This window comes from Daldinia decipiens, assembly GCF_022478715.1.
Source record: "Daldinia decipiens strain CBS 113046 unplaced genomic scaffold F4813scaffold_63, whole genome shotgun sequence".
Taxonomy (NCBI): Eukaryota; Fungi; Ascomycota; class Sordariomycetes; order Xylariales; family Hypoxylaceae; genus Daldinia; species Daldinia decipiens.
This window is the reverse complement of record NW_026054606.1, coordinates 43,526-59,622: the sequence shown is the minus strand read 5'-3', so window position 1 is coordinate 59,622 and position 16,097 is coordinate 43,526. Positions and strand designations below refer to the sequence as shown.

At 46.2% G+C, this 16,097-nt stretch overlaps 4 protein-coding genes across 4 annotated transcripts; 1 reads left to right on the top strand and 3 right to left on the bottom strand.

Moving 5' to 3' along the window:
• Positions 1–3,872: 3,872 nt before the first annotated feature.
• On the bottom strand, positions 3,873–4,926 carry F4813DRAFT_394510 (proteasome A-type and B-type; the record flags this gene model as incomplete). The annotated part of the gene is made up of 6 exons (XM_049247576.1): positions 3,873–4,191; positions 4,271–4,511; positions 4,591–4,625; positions 4,685–4,699; positions 4,759–4,804; positions 4,893–4,926. The coding sequence occupies 6 exons, from the start codon at positions 4,924–4,926 to the stop codon at positions 3,873–3,875; spliced, it is 690 nt and encodes a 229-aa protein (XP_049094585.1).
• A 303-nt stretch (positions 4,927–5,229) lies between these two features.
• F4813DRAFT_377428 (ERV/ALR sulfhydryl oxidase domain-containing protein) lies at positions 5,230–6,781 on the bottom strand. The gene is made up of 4 exons (XM_049245234.1): positions 6,741–6,781; positions 6,081–6,685; positions 5,608–5,973; positions 5,230–5,545 (listed from the first exon to the last, which is right to left on the bottom strand). Exons 2-4 carry the CDS (start codon positions 6,410–6,412, stop codon positions 5,527–5,529), a joined length of 717 nt encoding a protein of 238 aa, XP_049094584.1. The 5' UTR covers positions 6,413–6,685; positions 6,741–6,781; the 3' UTR covers positions 5,230–5,526.
• A 1,237-nt stretch (positions 6,782–8,018) lies between these two features.
• Positions 8,019–10,046, bottom strand: F4813DRAFT_400889 (subtilisin-like protein; the record flags this gene model as incomplete). The annotated part of the gene is made up of 6 exons (XM_049248327.1): positions 8,019–8,784; positions 8,844–8,881; positions 8,936–9,317; positions 9,383–9,475; positions 9,527–9,712; positions 9,771–10,046. 6 exons carry the CDS (start codon positions 10,044–10,046, stop codon positions 8,593–8,595), a joined length of 1,167 nt encoding a protein of 388 aa, XP_049094583.1. The 3' UTR covers positions 8,019–8,592.
• Positions 10,047–13,279: 3,233 nt separating this feature from the next.
• F4813DRAFT_304548 (uncharacterized protein) lies at positions 13,280–14,719 on the top strand. Its single transcript, XM_049240807.1, has one exon. It carries the CDS (start codon positions 13,713–13,715, stop codon positions 14,211–14,213), a length of 501 nt encoding a protein of 166 aa, XP_049094582.1. The 5' UTR covers positions 13,280–13,712; the 3' UTR covers positions 14,214–14,719.
• The last annotated feature ends 1,378 nt before the right edge of the window (positions 14,720–16,097 follow it).

Sequence of the window (16,097 nt, the reverse complement as noted above, 5' to 3'; positions counted from 1 at the left end):
TAAGGCCACAAAAATGGTGGAACGCCCCATATGTCACTGTGGTTCCAAGTGGCAAGGTTCACGGTTCCATAGGTACAACGAGATGTAAAAAAGCATCATGGTTGTTTTGTGCCCGAAGATTTGCTTGGCAAAGATCGAATGAATGAAAGATATGGGCAAGCTTGACCAGTAGTAGAGATAATGACTAGGTCGTGAGGTGGATTGTCAAACTGAATGACTAGATGTATAGGTGGATGGCCCAACTCTAGCCTCACTGACCAACAACAAGGCGCATTTCACAGCTTTCATCATATTCCAGCATATTTACTGGTCCTATTCGCCAACACCGCCTCCGCCCCCGATTAGAGGGCTGCGTGAATGGTAACGGATTGCTAGGAACGGGAGGATAATAAAAAGACCAGATGACGGATCCGGTGTGCTTGCGCGAAAGACGCCAGCGAACCTAAGTTCAGGCACCGGCCCGGACGCGGGACATGGACGACAGCGAGACGAAATGTGAAATCATGATGCTTACCTATTCTAATACTAGTAACTGATGGCGCCGTAAGCATAAGCTTTTATTTTTCGGTCGCTATCGAATGAAAATATGCGATGCGCACAAAAAGTGATTTTTTTTTTCCGTTGGTAGATCAGTAAAGATTACCAAAGTTCGGGCGCAACGAGAGCCTCAAAAACGCTCGAGCGTCGCAGTCGCGCGTTAGTGGAGATAATAGTAGATATCAATGCGTCCGTTTGCAACAATGAATAATACGGAAATTAAGAAGGGATATTTGATCGGCGCAGGTACCTATCCCAAACCTAATAAGTAACAAGATCCGTAGATGATTGTTGCTTTTGATGAAAATGGGGGACGATTTGAGAAGGATAGATTGCGTAGTTGTAATTGTTGTAGTAGTAAAGTTTAGTGTTAGGTACGTAAGGTCGGGTTAAGATTTCAGGTTCAGGTCCAGAGTCCAGAGTTCCAGGTAAGGTAAAAAAGAGGTAACGGACTAGCAGGCTAACCCCCGTAGCGGTTGGGGGGTTGTTAGTTTCAAGATGCAGGTGGCGGCGGCGAAGATTGATGCGACAGATAGAGCAGGCATACGTCAAAGCCTCAGATCCAATGTCTCGGGGTGCAGCCAGGGTGTGCTTGCCTGTTATCTGCTTGCTGATAGGACCACTTTGGGTTTTTGTACCGAACAATCAATCAATTGATGCTACGGTACCAGCAAAAGAGCAGAATAAAATAAAATATAAGATAAACCCCGACTACCGAATTGAAGAAGTTAGCTTAAAGGAGGAATAATGTAATAATAACACAATAAATAATGACAGCTCCGGTTGCGCGCGCTTTAATTCAATTCTGCGTATGTATTTGATCAAAACAGATAAAACACTAAAAGCCACAGGAATATTCTCTTCATTCCTCAAATAATAAAAATAAAAATCGAATCTACAAGAGCTACAAAAGCAAAGATGGCAGGAGTAGCAATAAAAGAATACGAGGTCGAGGAATAAAAAGGCAAATTTTAATAAGGAGACAGCGGCTGTAGATTAATAAATCAATGATAAAAGAAAAACATTCAAGTTGGACGAGGAAAAAAAAGGGGGGGGGAGGGAATAAGCAAAGATGGTGTTGTGATAGGCTGAAAAATCGATACTTTAGAAGAAAATGATAACTTTTCGTCGGCAAGTTCTCTTTTACTTTGTTTTGGCCTCTTGTCACTTGTCTCGCACGTGTTCGCGATGCTTGGGATGGATGGGATGGCGGACAGGATCGCTCGAAGCCCGGCCCCGGAGCTGCAGGTAATAATTGCGTCTTAACGAAATGGGGAATAGTAGTGAGGCGGTGCACAGTCGCGGTCAGCAGCTAATGCACGGGAAGCTCTGGGCTCTAAGCTTGTTGGTCCGTTAAGATTTTTTTTACTTGTGATACTCCGGTACAATGTCTACCGTGGAGTGGGAGAAAAGGGGGGAGTAGACTGATGTAAGTGACTGATGTAAGTGAATAGGAGGTGGCCGATATGTTGTATCTTCAACCTACGTCATCTCGACTCTCTAGTACATAGTGAACACTTACAGTAGTTTCGTGCAGCAAATTACATAGGTACAGCTTGGCATGCTTTTAGGAAAAAAGCGACTTGCGCCGATTCAAATTTCAAAGAGTCGAGTCAGCTAACTAGGTAGGTACCTATGCTATAAAGATACTGACTTATGTAGTTGCATGTACGTATGTAGTAGCTGTTACGTAGGTTTTATTTATATCAAAACTTGGAATGCAACAACGTTTCCAGGGCACATCCCGCACTAATTACGAACAGGACCCTTAAATACGTTGGCTAGGTGGTCTAGCAGTTCACGCTCGCCGGCAAATTCGGGTCCGTCGTTCTTCTAGCCCGGTCCCATTCTCGGCGTCTACGATTCAGGGACCTCGTTCTAGATTAACCCTTCACGTCGTATGCCGATCTCATCCCATGATTTTCACGAGCATCTTCAGTTTAAGCCTTTATGATCGTGTGGTATTTATTGCTGTCGATTTCCGACTAAGATCTCTTGGTCTTGAAAATCCACTTTCCACAGATATACTTAGTATAATTCCATACTCATACCCATGTAACTTAGGTGTGTAGGTAACTAATATCATCCCGCACTCTATCCCCGTGCCAAGAGCCTGGCAATGGCGGGTGCTCGCTCCCCCCTGTCCGACTCGAGAGGCTGACAATCCAGCGTCCCAGAAATTGAAAAGCAGATGATACTTGATGGCATCATCGTGCTCGTGGGCTTTTTCTTCCTTTACCCCCACGGGTTTTTTTTGAGTGATGAGATAAGAAAATAAAAACACGGGACGGGCCTTTTGGCTAATAAACTCTTCCTTGAACTCGCCCATCTCCCCCTATTCCACCGCTTGAAGAACTTCCCAGGTCGAATACGGTGAGATGCAGGGTTCGGAAAATATCTTAATACTTGTTCATTCCTACACTTGCTTTGCAGCAACACTTGCCAAGACTTGACGTTGCTCTCTATTCGGGTTTCGATGCTTAGGCTAAATAACGACCCGAAGGAAAGCAGAAGAGTTACTCCCGCGGCTTCATTTAGAGTACCTACGTTAGGTAGGTGATCATGATCACACCTCAGGTGCGTTAGGCATCGTTAACGTAGCACTGATGACGATAGACGAAGCGGGAGGCTGGTTGGTTATATTGCAAAGCAGCTTCGAATCAGATACTCTCATCATTTATCGCTCTGCCTCGGAGGCTCAGCCAAAATTTCCTGTCCATCCGGCCGCAGAGCCAACAGGTAGTACAAGCCGTCTAATCCGAATCAAATTCCCACGTAACCCGGCTCACCCCGAGATTAACCTCCACCCTATCAGCAACGAGATTGCAATATGATAATGAGGTTAGGATAGGTCGGTAGGTCGGTAGGTCGGTTGTTAGAGTGACTTAACTACTACATTAGGTACCTTCACTCGTCACTCAAATTGCCATTCTATTGGCAATATCCCAGATATCCCAGATATCCCATCGTGCCATGTGACAACCCGAGCTAGATGATTTGTTCCATATCGTACGTATATCTCGTTCACCGCCTGATTGTATGCGCGCTGCCAAGGATTGGTGCTCAAAAATCCCCCAACCCTGCAGCATTAGAGAATCCATCTGTCCATTCACGGGGTGTTGCCACAGATTGGCTATCTGATCTGATTACCCAAGAGATTGGAAATCTAATACACCCCATTGCAAAGCTTCTATTGACCTCATATCAAATCATCGCCGCGTAGCTCGCAGTGGCTACGACACGTGAATTCGGGTGATATTATACAGATATGGAGATGCATGCTCAACCCTCAAAGCGCTATTGGGTCTCGCCTATGTTTCCATGTCTAATGGGGTCTATTGATGCCGCACCTCGTACTTCTCGTCAGGCAAGTACAGGTGTCTATCTGCCCCTTTCTTCGTCAAGACAACCATACGGATAACTCCTCCTGAGCTGCCATCCCACTTAATCGCCTCGCCCAGCGCACCCTTGACGAAGTTGACAGCGTCCTGCTCTTCCATCCCTTCTTTCCAGTTCGCATCACAGTAACCGTAGATGTAAGTCGAACCGGAACCGCCGATCGCATAGGATTGCTTGTGTAGAGAACCCCCGAGAGGAATAGAGTAGACCTGACCGCCGTGTCGCTCATCCCAACCCGCAATAATGAGACCTGCGCTGTAAGACACAATCACATTAGTATCGGCGTCAGCGCCAGCCTCACAGATGGGCTGCAACATTATATTTATGAACATACCTTAGACGGTCCTTGTTGGAATAGCAGATCTCTTGGAAGATGGCTGCGGCCGTCTGGGTAGTAGGCGGTTTGCCGTTTCGCATCGCGAACAGACCAAGCTGATATTGGACTATATCAGCCACGGCTTGTGTGTCGGCGGCCGAACCAGATCGGCAGCACCAGATAGTGTCATGGACTTGGGTCAATTTGTCCGTAACTCGGTTCGCGATGTATGCTCCGGTAGTAGTTCTCGAGTCAGCACCTGAAAGCGGCCGGTGATGTCAGCGTGTTTTCGCAAGCGTTTCGCAAGGGGTTATTGAGAATAAAGTTATCGCACGCACCAAGAATGACACCATCCTTGAATGTCACAGCCATGCTAGCACCGGGTTAATTCACCATCGTTCTCCGGTCATAGGTCGGTAAAGTTGAGCTCACATCGATGTTCCGAGGCTAATAACCAGTTAGTTGACTGGTTGGTATACTCTTTTGGGTTGTTTTATGCTACTTACTTGACCTCGCCCTTCTTTAGTCTTTCCATATCCACATGGATTCCATCTATTTTAACAACTTGTTAGTCTAGCTCTGCGCGCCTTGGTTGAATCTGTCCGGATCCGAGTCTCGATAGCTAACGATCACAACGTACCCTCATTTAAGACACCCCTGTTACCAAACTCCATATTATAAACTGGAGGCGGGATAAAGAAAGATGCGCAATTTCAACAAGCTAATTTCGGAGGAATGGCTGTAAGAACAAGGTTTTGTCGTTATCGATAGAAGATGTGGTGGAAGAAGCTGAAGAAGCTGAGTGGGTTGGTGAAAATGTGGTGGAAGAAGCTGAAGAAGCTGAGTGGGTTTGACCAAGCTCAAGGCAGCTCCGACGCGCAAGGCTGGGGTCGGAGGTCGGGAGCTATGTATTGTGAGCCTTGGACACAAACCCCATATAAAGGTCACGTGGTCTTAATCATACACATATGTGATGATAAGATATATAAATCTGGAATCGATAAGATACTGAGATTTGATTAGAATTTATAGGTTGACATGCGATGCAACAAACAATATGTTGCTATTCTAGACATCGTAAACGCACATAAACTACAGTCAAACAGATGGGATCTTTCTAGTCTTTTCTGTGTGCTCTCCATGCCAGAGGAAAGAAAAACCAACACAAAAGCGCTTAACTAGTATATCCTATTCTCAGATCAAAAACCAACCACCAGAAACTCCTAATCGCTATGCTTCCAGAAACAATGTATTGATATTGCGTAATTACATATCTAGCCACCCCTAGTCAATCTAGCCAGAATGTTAGTATATGAACGATATTAAGTATGGCCTTCACCGAGGAGAATACTCACCCATCCTTTTCCAACCTCAGCTCTCCTATGCTGTCTGCAGCCTCCTTTTTGTCATCCCCGCAACCGCATTCATAGAAATCCCCGAGCTTCTCAGGAGTACAGTCGAAGATGGGCTTCTTCAGCCTCTCATTAACCTGGTTATGTACGAAGCACGCCCATCCTGCGGCCGCGCTGCGCGAACTGACTTGAGGTGGATACTGGGCGAGAAGCTTCTGGAAATGTCGCGCGCAGTCGCCGCATGGGTACAGGCGCGCGAATAGTTGGATGAATGTCTTAAGCGCGAGGGAGTCGTCTTCGGTGGGCTTATCGGGGAATCGCGCCATCATGGTATGGAAGAATTTCCAGGTCGAGCGGCCGAGTTCAGCTCTGCATAAAACCAAGACAAGTCAGCAAAATTCACGACACACATTTCAAGCTATAATATCCTAGATGACGTATGCATTGTTCATTGCGGAATTGGGAAGTATACGTACTTGATGGTGGCGTTTTCAAGCTTCGGGGCAATTGCACCTCCCGACAGGATTCCGCTCGACAGTGAAGGGAAGTCGGATTTCGGGTCTGGGATTACATTCGCTTTCGCTTCTGCTTCCATATTTGGTTTCGTACCTGGCGCCGTATCTATTTTTGTGCCTGCTTTCGTATCTGCTGTGATCGCATCTGAAGCACCTAACGGCCGTTCGGTCAAGCCCGCCGCAGGTAACACCTGTCGTATTTGCTCGGTTTCCCCGCCGAAACTTGTCATGAAAGACAAGACCAAGAAAACCGCGACCGCCAAGATGACGATGACGGAAAGATGCCGCGCCATTTTCGGACGTGGGTAGACGGGTGTTGAGGTAAAGACGTAGCTGGAAATTCGTATCGCGGATCGCGGTGTATGGCCCGTCCAAGAAGGAAATTCCAGCTAAAAGGGTTTAATACTGAAACTCGTTTGATAGTAATTTAAGAATAATATTGAAATGTGGTGAATGAAAGAAACATTAGACGATACGTTGAATCGTTGAATCGTTGAATCGTTCGATCAACGTCGGGTGTTAGCATTTAGGACTCAGGAGGTTTAAAGGTTTCAAGGGTCATTGTTCTAGGCTAGGTTAGACAATGTGATATCCTCAACCAGGGTCTAGGAGGTACGCTACCATAGTAGTGGATCTCTCCGAACCAGTGGGAAACCCTAACCCGATACAGAATTACCTATCGTGGAATCACTGTCGCACGAGCAAGTGCCGGGGTACGGAATACTTTCTAGTGTCTCCACAGTTGTGAAATGTGAAATGTGAAATGTACCTGTTTACATGTGGGAAAGAGAATGATGAAGCTGTAACCCGCGAACTCGTGATGTTTAGGTACTTTAGGTTGTAAAGGAACTTTTATTTTAATGTCTCGCAAATATTTGCAGAGGTTTGAATTGCTCAAAAACATAATGGTCCAACTCTCGACAATAACACCCCTAATGTCATCCCTTCTTTCATAACATAGGTCATACAGCTACCAGTCCCGTCCAAACAGAAGTAACCCAAGAGCGCTTTGGTTTCGTCCGCTCGACGTCTTTAGATATTTTGAATGATATTACATAAACTTTGAAAATTGAATAGTGAAGAGTGAGTATAATCAGTGTCTCGTATACAGATATTTGTTGGTGTAGAATAAGCTACTAAGGATGCCTAAGTACAATTTAAAATGGCATCTTGATCTCACCTCGTAACACACTACCGGTAATATTCATAATACATGCTAGAAAATATAATATATAATCAGTATAGGTGACTTCGTTGGATAACTGGGGTTCTTCATGAATGAACGGGGAAGCCTGACTTATATAATACACGTTCTTGGTAAGATAGATGACTCGTGCCATACCAGATAGCAGTTCCCTCGACCACTCATTTAAACAATACATACTCACACAAATTGCTTCACTAGACGGTGATGTATGTTTCCTATTTCACTTGAGCTAGTATGTCTGGGGAAATATTCATTTAGCCCTCGAAAAGGAGCCACAGAATTACTTTAGATTCCTTTAACGATATCTTTCTTAACAGCCGTTTTTATTTGGACTTTACAATTAGTTAGCTCCTCCATATTTGCCTTATTGGTGGTATAAATACACGACCCAATACAATTGCTCATATATGAGCACTTTAGGATATTCTAATCACTCCATCCGCGATGCCCTTGTATGCCAAGAATCAGCATGGATAGGTGCGCAAGTTCCGTGTAAAATATGCGAGGTTTTCTAATGTGCGTGGTGTGGTTTTTTCTGTGTAGGGGTGTCGTGCTCACGAGAACGCGTCATCATGGAGTATAATGAATGATTATACGTCTCTTAATGGCTAGGGTCGTTGGATTGTTATATTCCGGCGGAAGATTTACCTTACTTATTAATTTGTACGAAACATATCTATCTCCTTGTGATTGCTGATCCTAGAGCTAGAAATCCCGAATACGCTGCGGCATCCTGAATGCCGGCCCCAACGGCGCATGAGTGATTCCCACTTATATTGGAGAGTGTTAATAGCAACATTGCTAGGTTACTGTGTTCTAAACATCCACTCATTTAGGTATGTATACTCGATGTGCGGGGAATCTCATAAATATTTCAGGGGTTGAAGACACGGGCCATGAGATGAGATTCTCAATGTATTAGTCAATTATTATGTCGCGGCTAATTCGTATGGTATGTAGATGCAAATCATGCTCCAAGAGAGGTAACCAATGGCAGCGTATATTTCTACCCTTCCTAGGCTATACGAATAGCCGTGGAGACGAACCATGTCCCCAACAAACCCACAGGTCCCCGACTTCGAGCTATTATGTAGCATTGGTTCTGTTTAAAGGTCTGAAAGCTACATGCTACCCTCGATATCTAGAAAATATAAATGGGTAAAATATCGGAGGTTAACAACATGAGGCTATCACCACCACGGTCCCATGCAAGCATCACTACAGCAATCCCATTACAGAATAGCCGCTAAAATCCCTGCACATCCTTTATGAAGGAGCGCCGTTGAATGCCAACTTGTTGACAGTGCCGGACGGAATGCTAGATAGGATGCCGCTGCTGGCAGTAGAAGCGATGTAGCTGCAAAGCTCCTGGGGGGTCTTCTTGCCCTCGAGGGCAAGAAGATAGGCACCGAGACCAGTAATGTGGGGGGTGGCCATGGAGGTTCCGGAGATGGTGTTCTGAGATAAAAATCAGTTCAAGCGCCTAATGTAGCGACTAGACTAATAAATAAACTCACAGTGTTCCCGTTGTTCCAGGTGGAGAGAATAGAGCTTCCTGTTTAATTTGTTAGCAGAGTTAATATTTAGACCATAAGTTTGGGATAAATACCAGGGGCGAAGATGTCAACCACAGATCCGTAGTTGGAGTAACTGGCACGAGCATCAGCCGAGGTAGTAGCACCGACAGTGCAGACGCTGGGCTCAGAGGCAGGCGAGGAGTTGGCAGCGTTCTGGTTGTCGTTACCGGCGGCGACGGCCAAAAAGACTCCAGCGTTGATCATAGCCTTGGCAGCGCTGTTGATCGAGGACGAAGAACCACCGCCAAGAGACATGTTAGCGACGGCACCGGCCGGGCAGGATCGGGTCTTGACGTCGGAAGTAACGAAGTTCATGCCAGCAATGACACCAGAGGTAGAGCCAGAACCGCTAGAGTCGAGAACCTTGACAGCGTACAGCTTAGTCTTCTTCGCAACACCGTAGGTCTTGCTGCCCTGTTAGGAAGAAAACGGTTAGCATGCCGAATGGGTTTGGCTTAGGGGTAAGGGGGGCGTATTACAATAGTGCCGGCAACGTGGGTGCCGTGGCCGTTACCGTCAGCGTTAGAGCTGTCGGCGTAGTTGGCTAAGAAGGTAGCGCGACCCTCAAACTCCTTAAAGCGTTGTTAGTAAATATCGATAAGAATCTCACGAGTCATGCATACCGAGTGCGTAGTGTAAATACCGGTGTCGATGACGTAGGCACAGGTGTCAGCACCGGCGCTGGAGTCGTAGACATAGCTGCTGCTGCTGCCAGTCTTGTGGGATAGACGAGCAATGCCCCAGGGGGCGCTGCTCTGGGTGACATAGGCGTTAATGCTCATGACAGCATCCTGCTCGATGAACTCAACCTGCGGACTGGTTAGATCTTGAGTGGGTCTTGATAAACGGGTCTAATATGTAACTTACGTCGGGGTGGTTCTGGAGCTGCTCGAGATGATCGGTCGTCAGGGACGAGGCGAAGCCCTTGAAGCCCTCGACGTTGTAGACGTGGTCGGCATCACCCTGGAAGGTGCTCATGGTCTCGTCGAGAGCCGTGATAGCGGCATTCTCGTAGAGCTTGACAATGTACTTGCCCTGGATGAGCTGAGATCCTCGAGGCTTGATGAGGGGAGCTGGCGCGGATCGCTTAGCCGGGGCAGCGAATGCCAGAGGCAGGAGAGCAAAGAAGGCGGCGGTACGCATGTTGGAGCAAGTCAAGGTGGAAGTGCTAAGGGGTAATGATCTGAAGCTGAGTTGTCTGTGAGTGATGAGGAACAGAATCTTTCCTTAAGTCGAGGGCATCACGACTATTTATCAAGGTGACGACTTCATCTGAGCCTCGATATATCTCGTGCTCGTCGATCATGACCTTCCTGGGTAGGAAACTCGCAGATCTCCTATACGGCATTAGGGTCTTATTCGGCGATATAGTCGGACATGCTAGATGACGATGTAGTTTATAATAAGCGGCCCTCCAGGAAGTATTGGCCAGCCGTAGCGAGGGACCCTGATGACTTAGACGAAGTTGTCTGTACCTTATCAAGGACCCTTGTTCTTCAACCGCCCTGCAGCGCTAACGTGACATTCAGGATGAGATCTTAACGTTATTATGGGCTGGGGAAGCGCGGTAGTTAGTAGAGCTTGTTTCGTAGGGATGAAGACTTGTCCGCATTGTTAGGAGGAATTGGCGGCGGGTGTAAGCTCTTGGGACGTCTGGGGCCTCTAAGCTTTCCAGAGTTGAGGTCGTAGCCCATGACTTAGAGCCTAGATTCGAACCGGGGATTGGAACAAGGATGAGGTCAAGTACATAGCCCTAGGGATGTGGTGGATTCGGGCGGCCGGTTGCAACACAGGCTAAGAGTCGAACCCAATAGCGTGGAGAGAGAAAATCTAGTAGGCAGTATCATGATGTTGTATCGGACATCTGCGCCAAGCCGTTGCTTTTCTTGCGAGAAGTAGTCTTGAGCTCACGTCGCGTGGTGCCCAATGGGCGGCCTTCCTAATCCGGTAATGAGCCCCCCTTATGCTCCCTTATGTTCTCCTTATCAATGCCCAGAATATATAAAGGGCCAAGAAGCCAAGACTGAGCTTGTTTCTCGTTCCAGATTGCACATAGTATCTCGAGTGGAATTCTACGGCTAGTCCAGCAGGCTTTTATATTATATTACAGGTGATACGACATGATGTGATCAACTCTCGCTGCCGCAATTACCGAGCTGTCGGCATTGACAGCAGCTGTTTGCAGGTTTTCTCACACATACGGAATAGAAATATATAGAAATATATATACTATACCTCAGAGAGTATAACGTTATTCGTATTCATTATGAGTGATCAGAAACGTGTAAGTTGATAAATAGCCTCTATCAATGAGCAAGCCACGGGTATATATAACGTGATCAATCTCTAATATATTCTACATAACTTCACCGACCTATCCGAGCGCTGAGTTTGGTACATCGCATCTTCTAAATTAAGCTTATATAAAGCCCCGTCCGAACCAGAAACTAATTACTCATAGAATGCCGGGACGGACTAAGCCGAAAACTACGGAGGAGCCCCCTCGGCGATCACTTACAAGTACCGCGCCTGCCCCGCATTACGACGGTGCTGTATAAGACGCTGAGGCGTTTAAGAGACAACTCGCAGCCAACTTGCAGATGCAATGCATCATTCATGTACCAAAGAAAGGTATTGTGCGGTACATAAGTTGATAGCGCATGTGACAATACATACATGACTTTGGACGACTAGCCCTGAAATCTCCAGCAGGGCTTCTTTTCCCCGGCCCCCAGCCCCCAGCCCGTCCCCCCTGTAAAGATTTGAGTGAAGATCACACCCTCTTCAAGTAAACTCATAAACCCGTCTCCAGTCCGAACGGTATCCGGCAACGTGTGCCGCCAGGTCCAGATTCAACTCGGCGTTGCCTACTTACACTACCACAATAATTTTAAGAGATGCCATCATAGCTATGGTAAGTACGGGCTTTCACGGGCCCTGAATAAATCTCTGTTAGCTCGAATATACTCTCCTGGCCTAGATACTTAGCGCCGTACTAAATGCCGCCGCATGCATCAACTACCATCATAAGGCTCGGTACTAATTCCGGCCAATTCATATCCGTTAGGGGGGAGAATATCACCGTTGGACGGACCCGTCTGACGTGCATCATTATTCCTAAAATTACAGGAGCGAGGCTCTCGGGATGCCCTGCTTTCCCCTGTTTTTCCAGCGATCGGAAAATAGAATAGCTTTCCACGAGTCAGCAGCGTAACCCCGAGTGCGCGCCTAGATCTCCAATCGATCCAAACAGATCACAAGCCGACGATCCGCTACCTTCCCGAATAAGGTCGAACACCCAGCACCATGTTAGCGCACCCCATATAGTTCGATATGTGTAGGTAGGTACCTAGGTGGTAAACATTTTCACTAGCTAGTTGTAATTCAAGCCAAATTTTTGCACCGATGCCATCATCGAATGTTCGGTATAGTCTTTTTGTATACTGGATTAGTCGCTACCGACACAGCCGATGCAACGATGCTATTCACATAGACTCGAGGAAGTTGGTAGTTCCACAGCGGTCGGGCTAACTTACATTGATGCTACGTATTGTGATCCCGTGCTTCCTCTGTTTACCGAGCTATTACGTTTACTATTGAGTAAAGTCGGGGAGAGACGCTTCTTATCGTGCATCTGGTAAAGGCCGGCCGGGTTCCACATGATAATGCATTGAAGCCCAGAGTTTCAAAGTCTTGTTACTTCTGCCTATCTAGGTAGGTATACTCTCATATCAGCGAGAATGGTCCTTCGTAGCCCAGAAGAGGCTATTCCTATTTACATGTGTAAGCCTCCTCCAAGATGTCTTGATTCTACATTATATATGACTTCTCTAGTGGTAATATCTATTAATACAGGACGGAAGAAAATATAACTACTAACGATCTTCGGATATTTTTTAGCAGCATAAATGATAGTATGAATATATGCAAGGAGATGGCAGGTAATTTGGGGTGCTTTGTCTTACCAGGTTTTGACAGTCGGAATTAACTGCATCAAAGTAGATAAGGCACAGGCCTAAACTACAACGTCAGTAGCATCCGAAGTGAACGTTGCCCGACCTCACGTGAAAGACAAAAATATGAATTGCATGCATGTATGTGAGGTGGGAAGATAACTCGATGGCACTGACAAGGTCTCACAAAGCGCATCTTTAATAAACTTGACCTGACTGGCCAGGGTAGCTTGCAGCTTTCCATGATAGGTAATTACCAAGTCTTAGCTGAGCATTGATTGGTGCTACTCCTTGCAGCTCTATAGTGGATAATTATCTCAGACCCTGTCGTACCTCGGAAGCACAAGTAGATATGATAATAGTCAAGTTGGGAGACTTTTTTTAGATGAACCTACCCCAACACACGTGCTGAACAATGTAATAAAATCATATAGGGGGCAACTAAGGAGGCGAGTGGCAAGATCTTACTATTGCATCAAAAGTAACTATTTACTCTTAAACTCTTACTTAATAGTTATATAGAAATCGCCGCGTTTCAAACCCCGAACAAAGCTTTTGTTTATTAACAACCAGCAACTTCATGTAAACTCTATACAATCGTTGTTTATATCAAGATTTGTATACATTCTGTCATGTTTCCAAACGCATACATTGATTTAAAACAACTGTGAACCTCGTGTATATTTGAGTTGATACAAAACATATCTTTTGTACAGTTCGAGTATATCATATAGGTCGATCTACTGGCAAGTGCTTATTCTCTGTCATTATATTATATCATCCACAACGAATAACATACCATATCATACTCCAAAAGTCTTACTTATCAAAGCAAAACCACAAACCAACAATCAAGATGTCTGTTGATTGCGACCATACTGATGATATGTTGAAAGGCGGGTTGATTGTCGGTAGGACTGTGCTAGGTATCCTTATTTGTCTTATGATAATACTGTGCTTTCACGACTGCTACACTATCCACAAGGGCGCTAAACTACTGAAGAGGACAGCTCAAGCACAACGGTTAACGCGAGACCTCGAAACTCAGACGCAAGCCCATGAGCAGACTTCGCAACCACCACCGCGACCCTACGCCGGTGATTTCTCAGGATTCGACTTTTCCAGCAGTCCCTATCATCAAACTACTGTACCTGAGCCATCCCATCGGCCTGCGCAAGAGCCTAATGGTCGCCCGACTATGCAAAGGCGGCAGACAGTTGATGATGGGATAGGTACCCCAGAGCTGCGAAGAAAACCTTCATTTACCAACATAGCCAAAGGGGAAAGGTCCACAAGACAGTTACTTGCGCACCCAGAAGAGTTTGAACTCGATGACATTGATCTACGTAGTAGCTAAGGAATAAGGCGAGTTCATCCACTTCAAAGCTATTGCTTTTTAGATACTTGAAATAAAAAAAAATATGTAAAACTATTTATATAGGGTTTAATGTGGTCGTTACATTTGTACAAGGACTTGTTTGCAAGAAGATGTGTATTGAAATCAAAGGCTTTGATTTTGTAAAAGTTTTCTTTAAATCTAAAAAGGTCGAAATTTTTAAAAACAACCTCATGCAAGAGGTCTCGGAAGAGTGCTATCTGAGGTTTAAGATAATCATTTCAACATTTTAATCTAAGAAACTGTGAGAGGGTCACATCACTCGCAAGCAAGTATATCAAAATTACAGAAAGAAAGGAGAAAGTGGTCCTTCGTGGAGAGTTTTCAGGGTCTTCCGTCAGACTACCCGGCGGTCCCCGCGTTCGGTATAGTCTCCAGGGGTAACGCCATGGCTTCTAAAGGGCCTGTCCTGTGACACCTTCTAGTCTCAACACGGCAAGTCTCACCCATTCTCCCTCCTCCTCCTCTTGCTCAAGATGTGGCAGCACGAGCCACCCACCCCCTTGCTGCAGGTGGTACTCCATCAGCCTTTACGATAGCCGGGGGCGCACCTGGCAGAACTGGCGCTCGTAATACCACGCGGCAACAAATCTGGACGAGAGGACAGGACTCAGTATTGTAATGTTCGCGGATATCATCTTATACCCACTTCTGAGAGGCCCTGCGGGCCCGCCTTCTGACTGACAGAAGGCTAAGTTTTTTGCGATTGTTTACGCCTGCTTATGGATAGATTCATCCCGGGACCAAACACACGCTACTCATACATGCTTCCCGACATTAGGTAGCTCATTGCGTGGTGCGCCATGTATTCCCTGACAAAAAACCGCCCGCTGCCCCGGCGTACACAGGACTCATGTGGATTTTTCGGTTGTTCTTGGCATGGACGCGAACATGCGCTGCAGGAGTCGATCGCGGAGTGATTGGTATGATGTCGTGCTTATCTCGTGCCGAACCACTTGGAATATGCTGCCGCTGCTGCCGCTGCTGGCGACGCCGTCGCGGCCGACAGACATGGACGCATTGAGGCTGGGATGTGCGAGCTTGTCGAGAAGCGATGTGGGAATGTCGGCCACGTAGAGCTGCGTTGGTTTCGTCCTTTACGTCGCTGACAATCAATCGAGCCTGCTGAATCTCCAAAAAAAAGAAAAAGAGGGTTGGCTAGTGTTTGTAATTGATCTTAGAAAGACATGCGACAAGGATGGGGACGGAGAACTCGGCAGCAGCACGTGAGAATGGCCCTTTTCATCGAGGTGTAGGCCTTGTCACAACTGCGGGAAAGGAAGGGAGGGGGAATGGGGAACTCGACTCACAGGAAAAGTCTCATTACGTGCTGCTGAGTTTGATCTCGAGGTGTCCTCTCGTTCCTTCTGGGCCTGAGCCAGGGCAAGCAACACCGCAACGATATACGGGTCGCAGAGAGGGTAATTCGGCGAAGTTGGGTCTGGCAGAGTGTAGTGATGGGCAGGTTATTATGCTTCAGCTGCCCCACGCCAAGCTGAGCTGTGGCTGGATTGCCCTGACCAAGGCTAAGTTACCTTTTAAACAGACTTGCCATGGTATGCACTGATTGGCTATAATCATGTATATAATTGGGTGCTAAAGGGTAAAATGTATGTAAATTAGTTATATTTATTGAGAAGGGGTTTATAGTATGTATTACGGGATGGTTTATTAGATATAGCAGTGAAAAGTTGATGTATTTCGGAACTACGTGTAATTAAGTGCCTCTCTTCTTTGAATCATGTAGCACCTAGCTTGCTTTTATTTTTTAACAAGAGGTAAACTGCATATTAGAAATCGATCAGTGAAATATAAAGGACAAGCAACGATGCCGAGTTACTACTG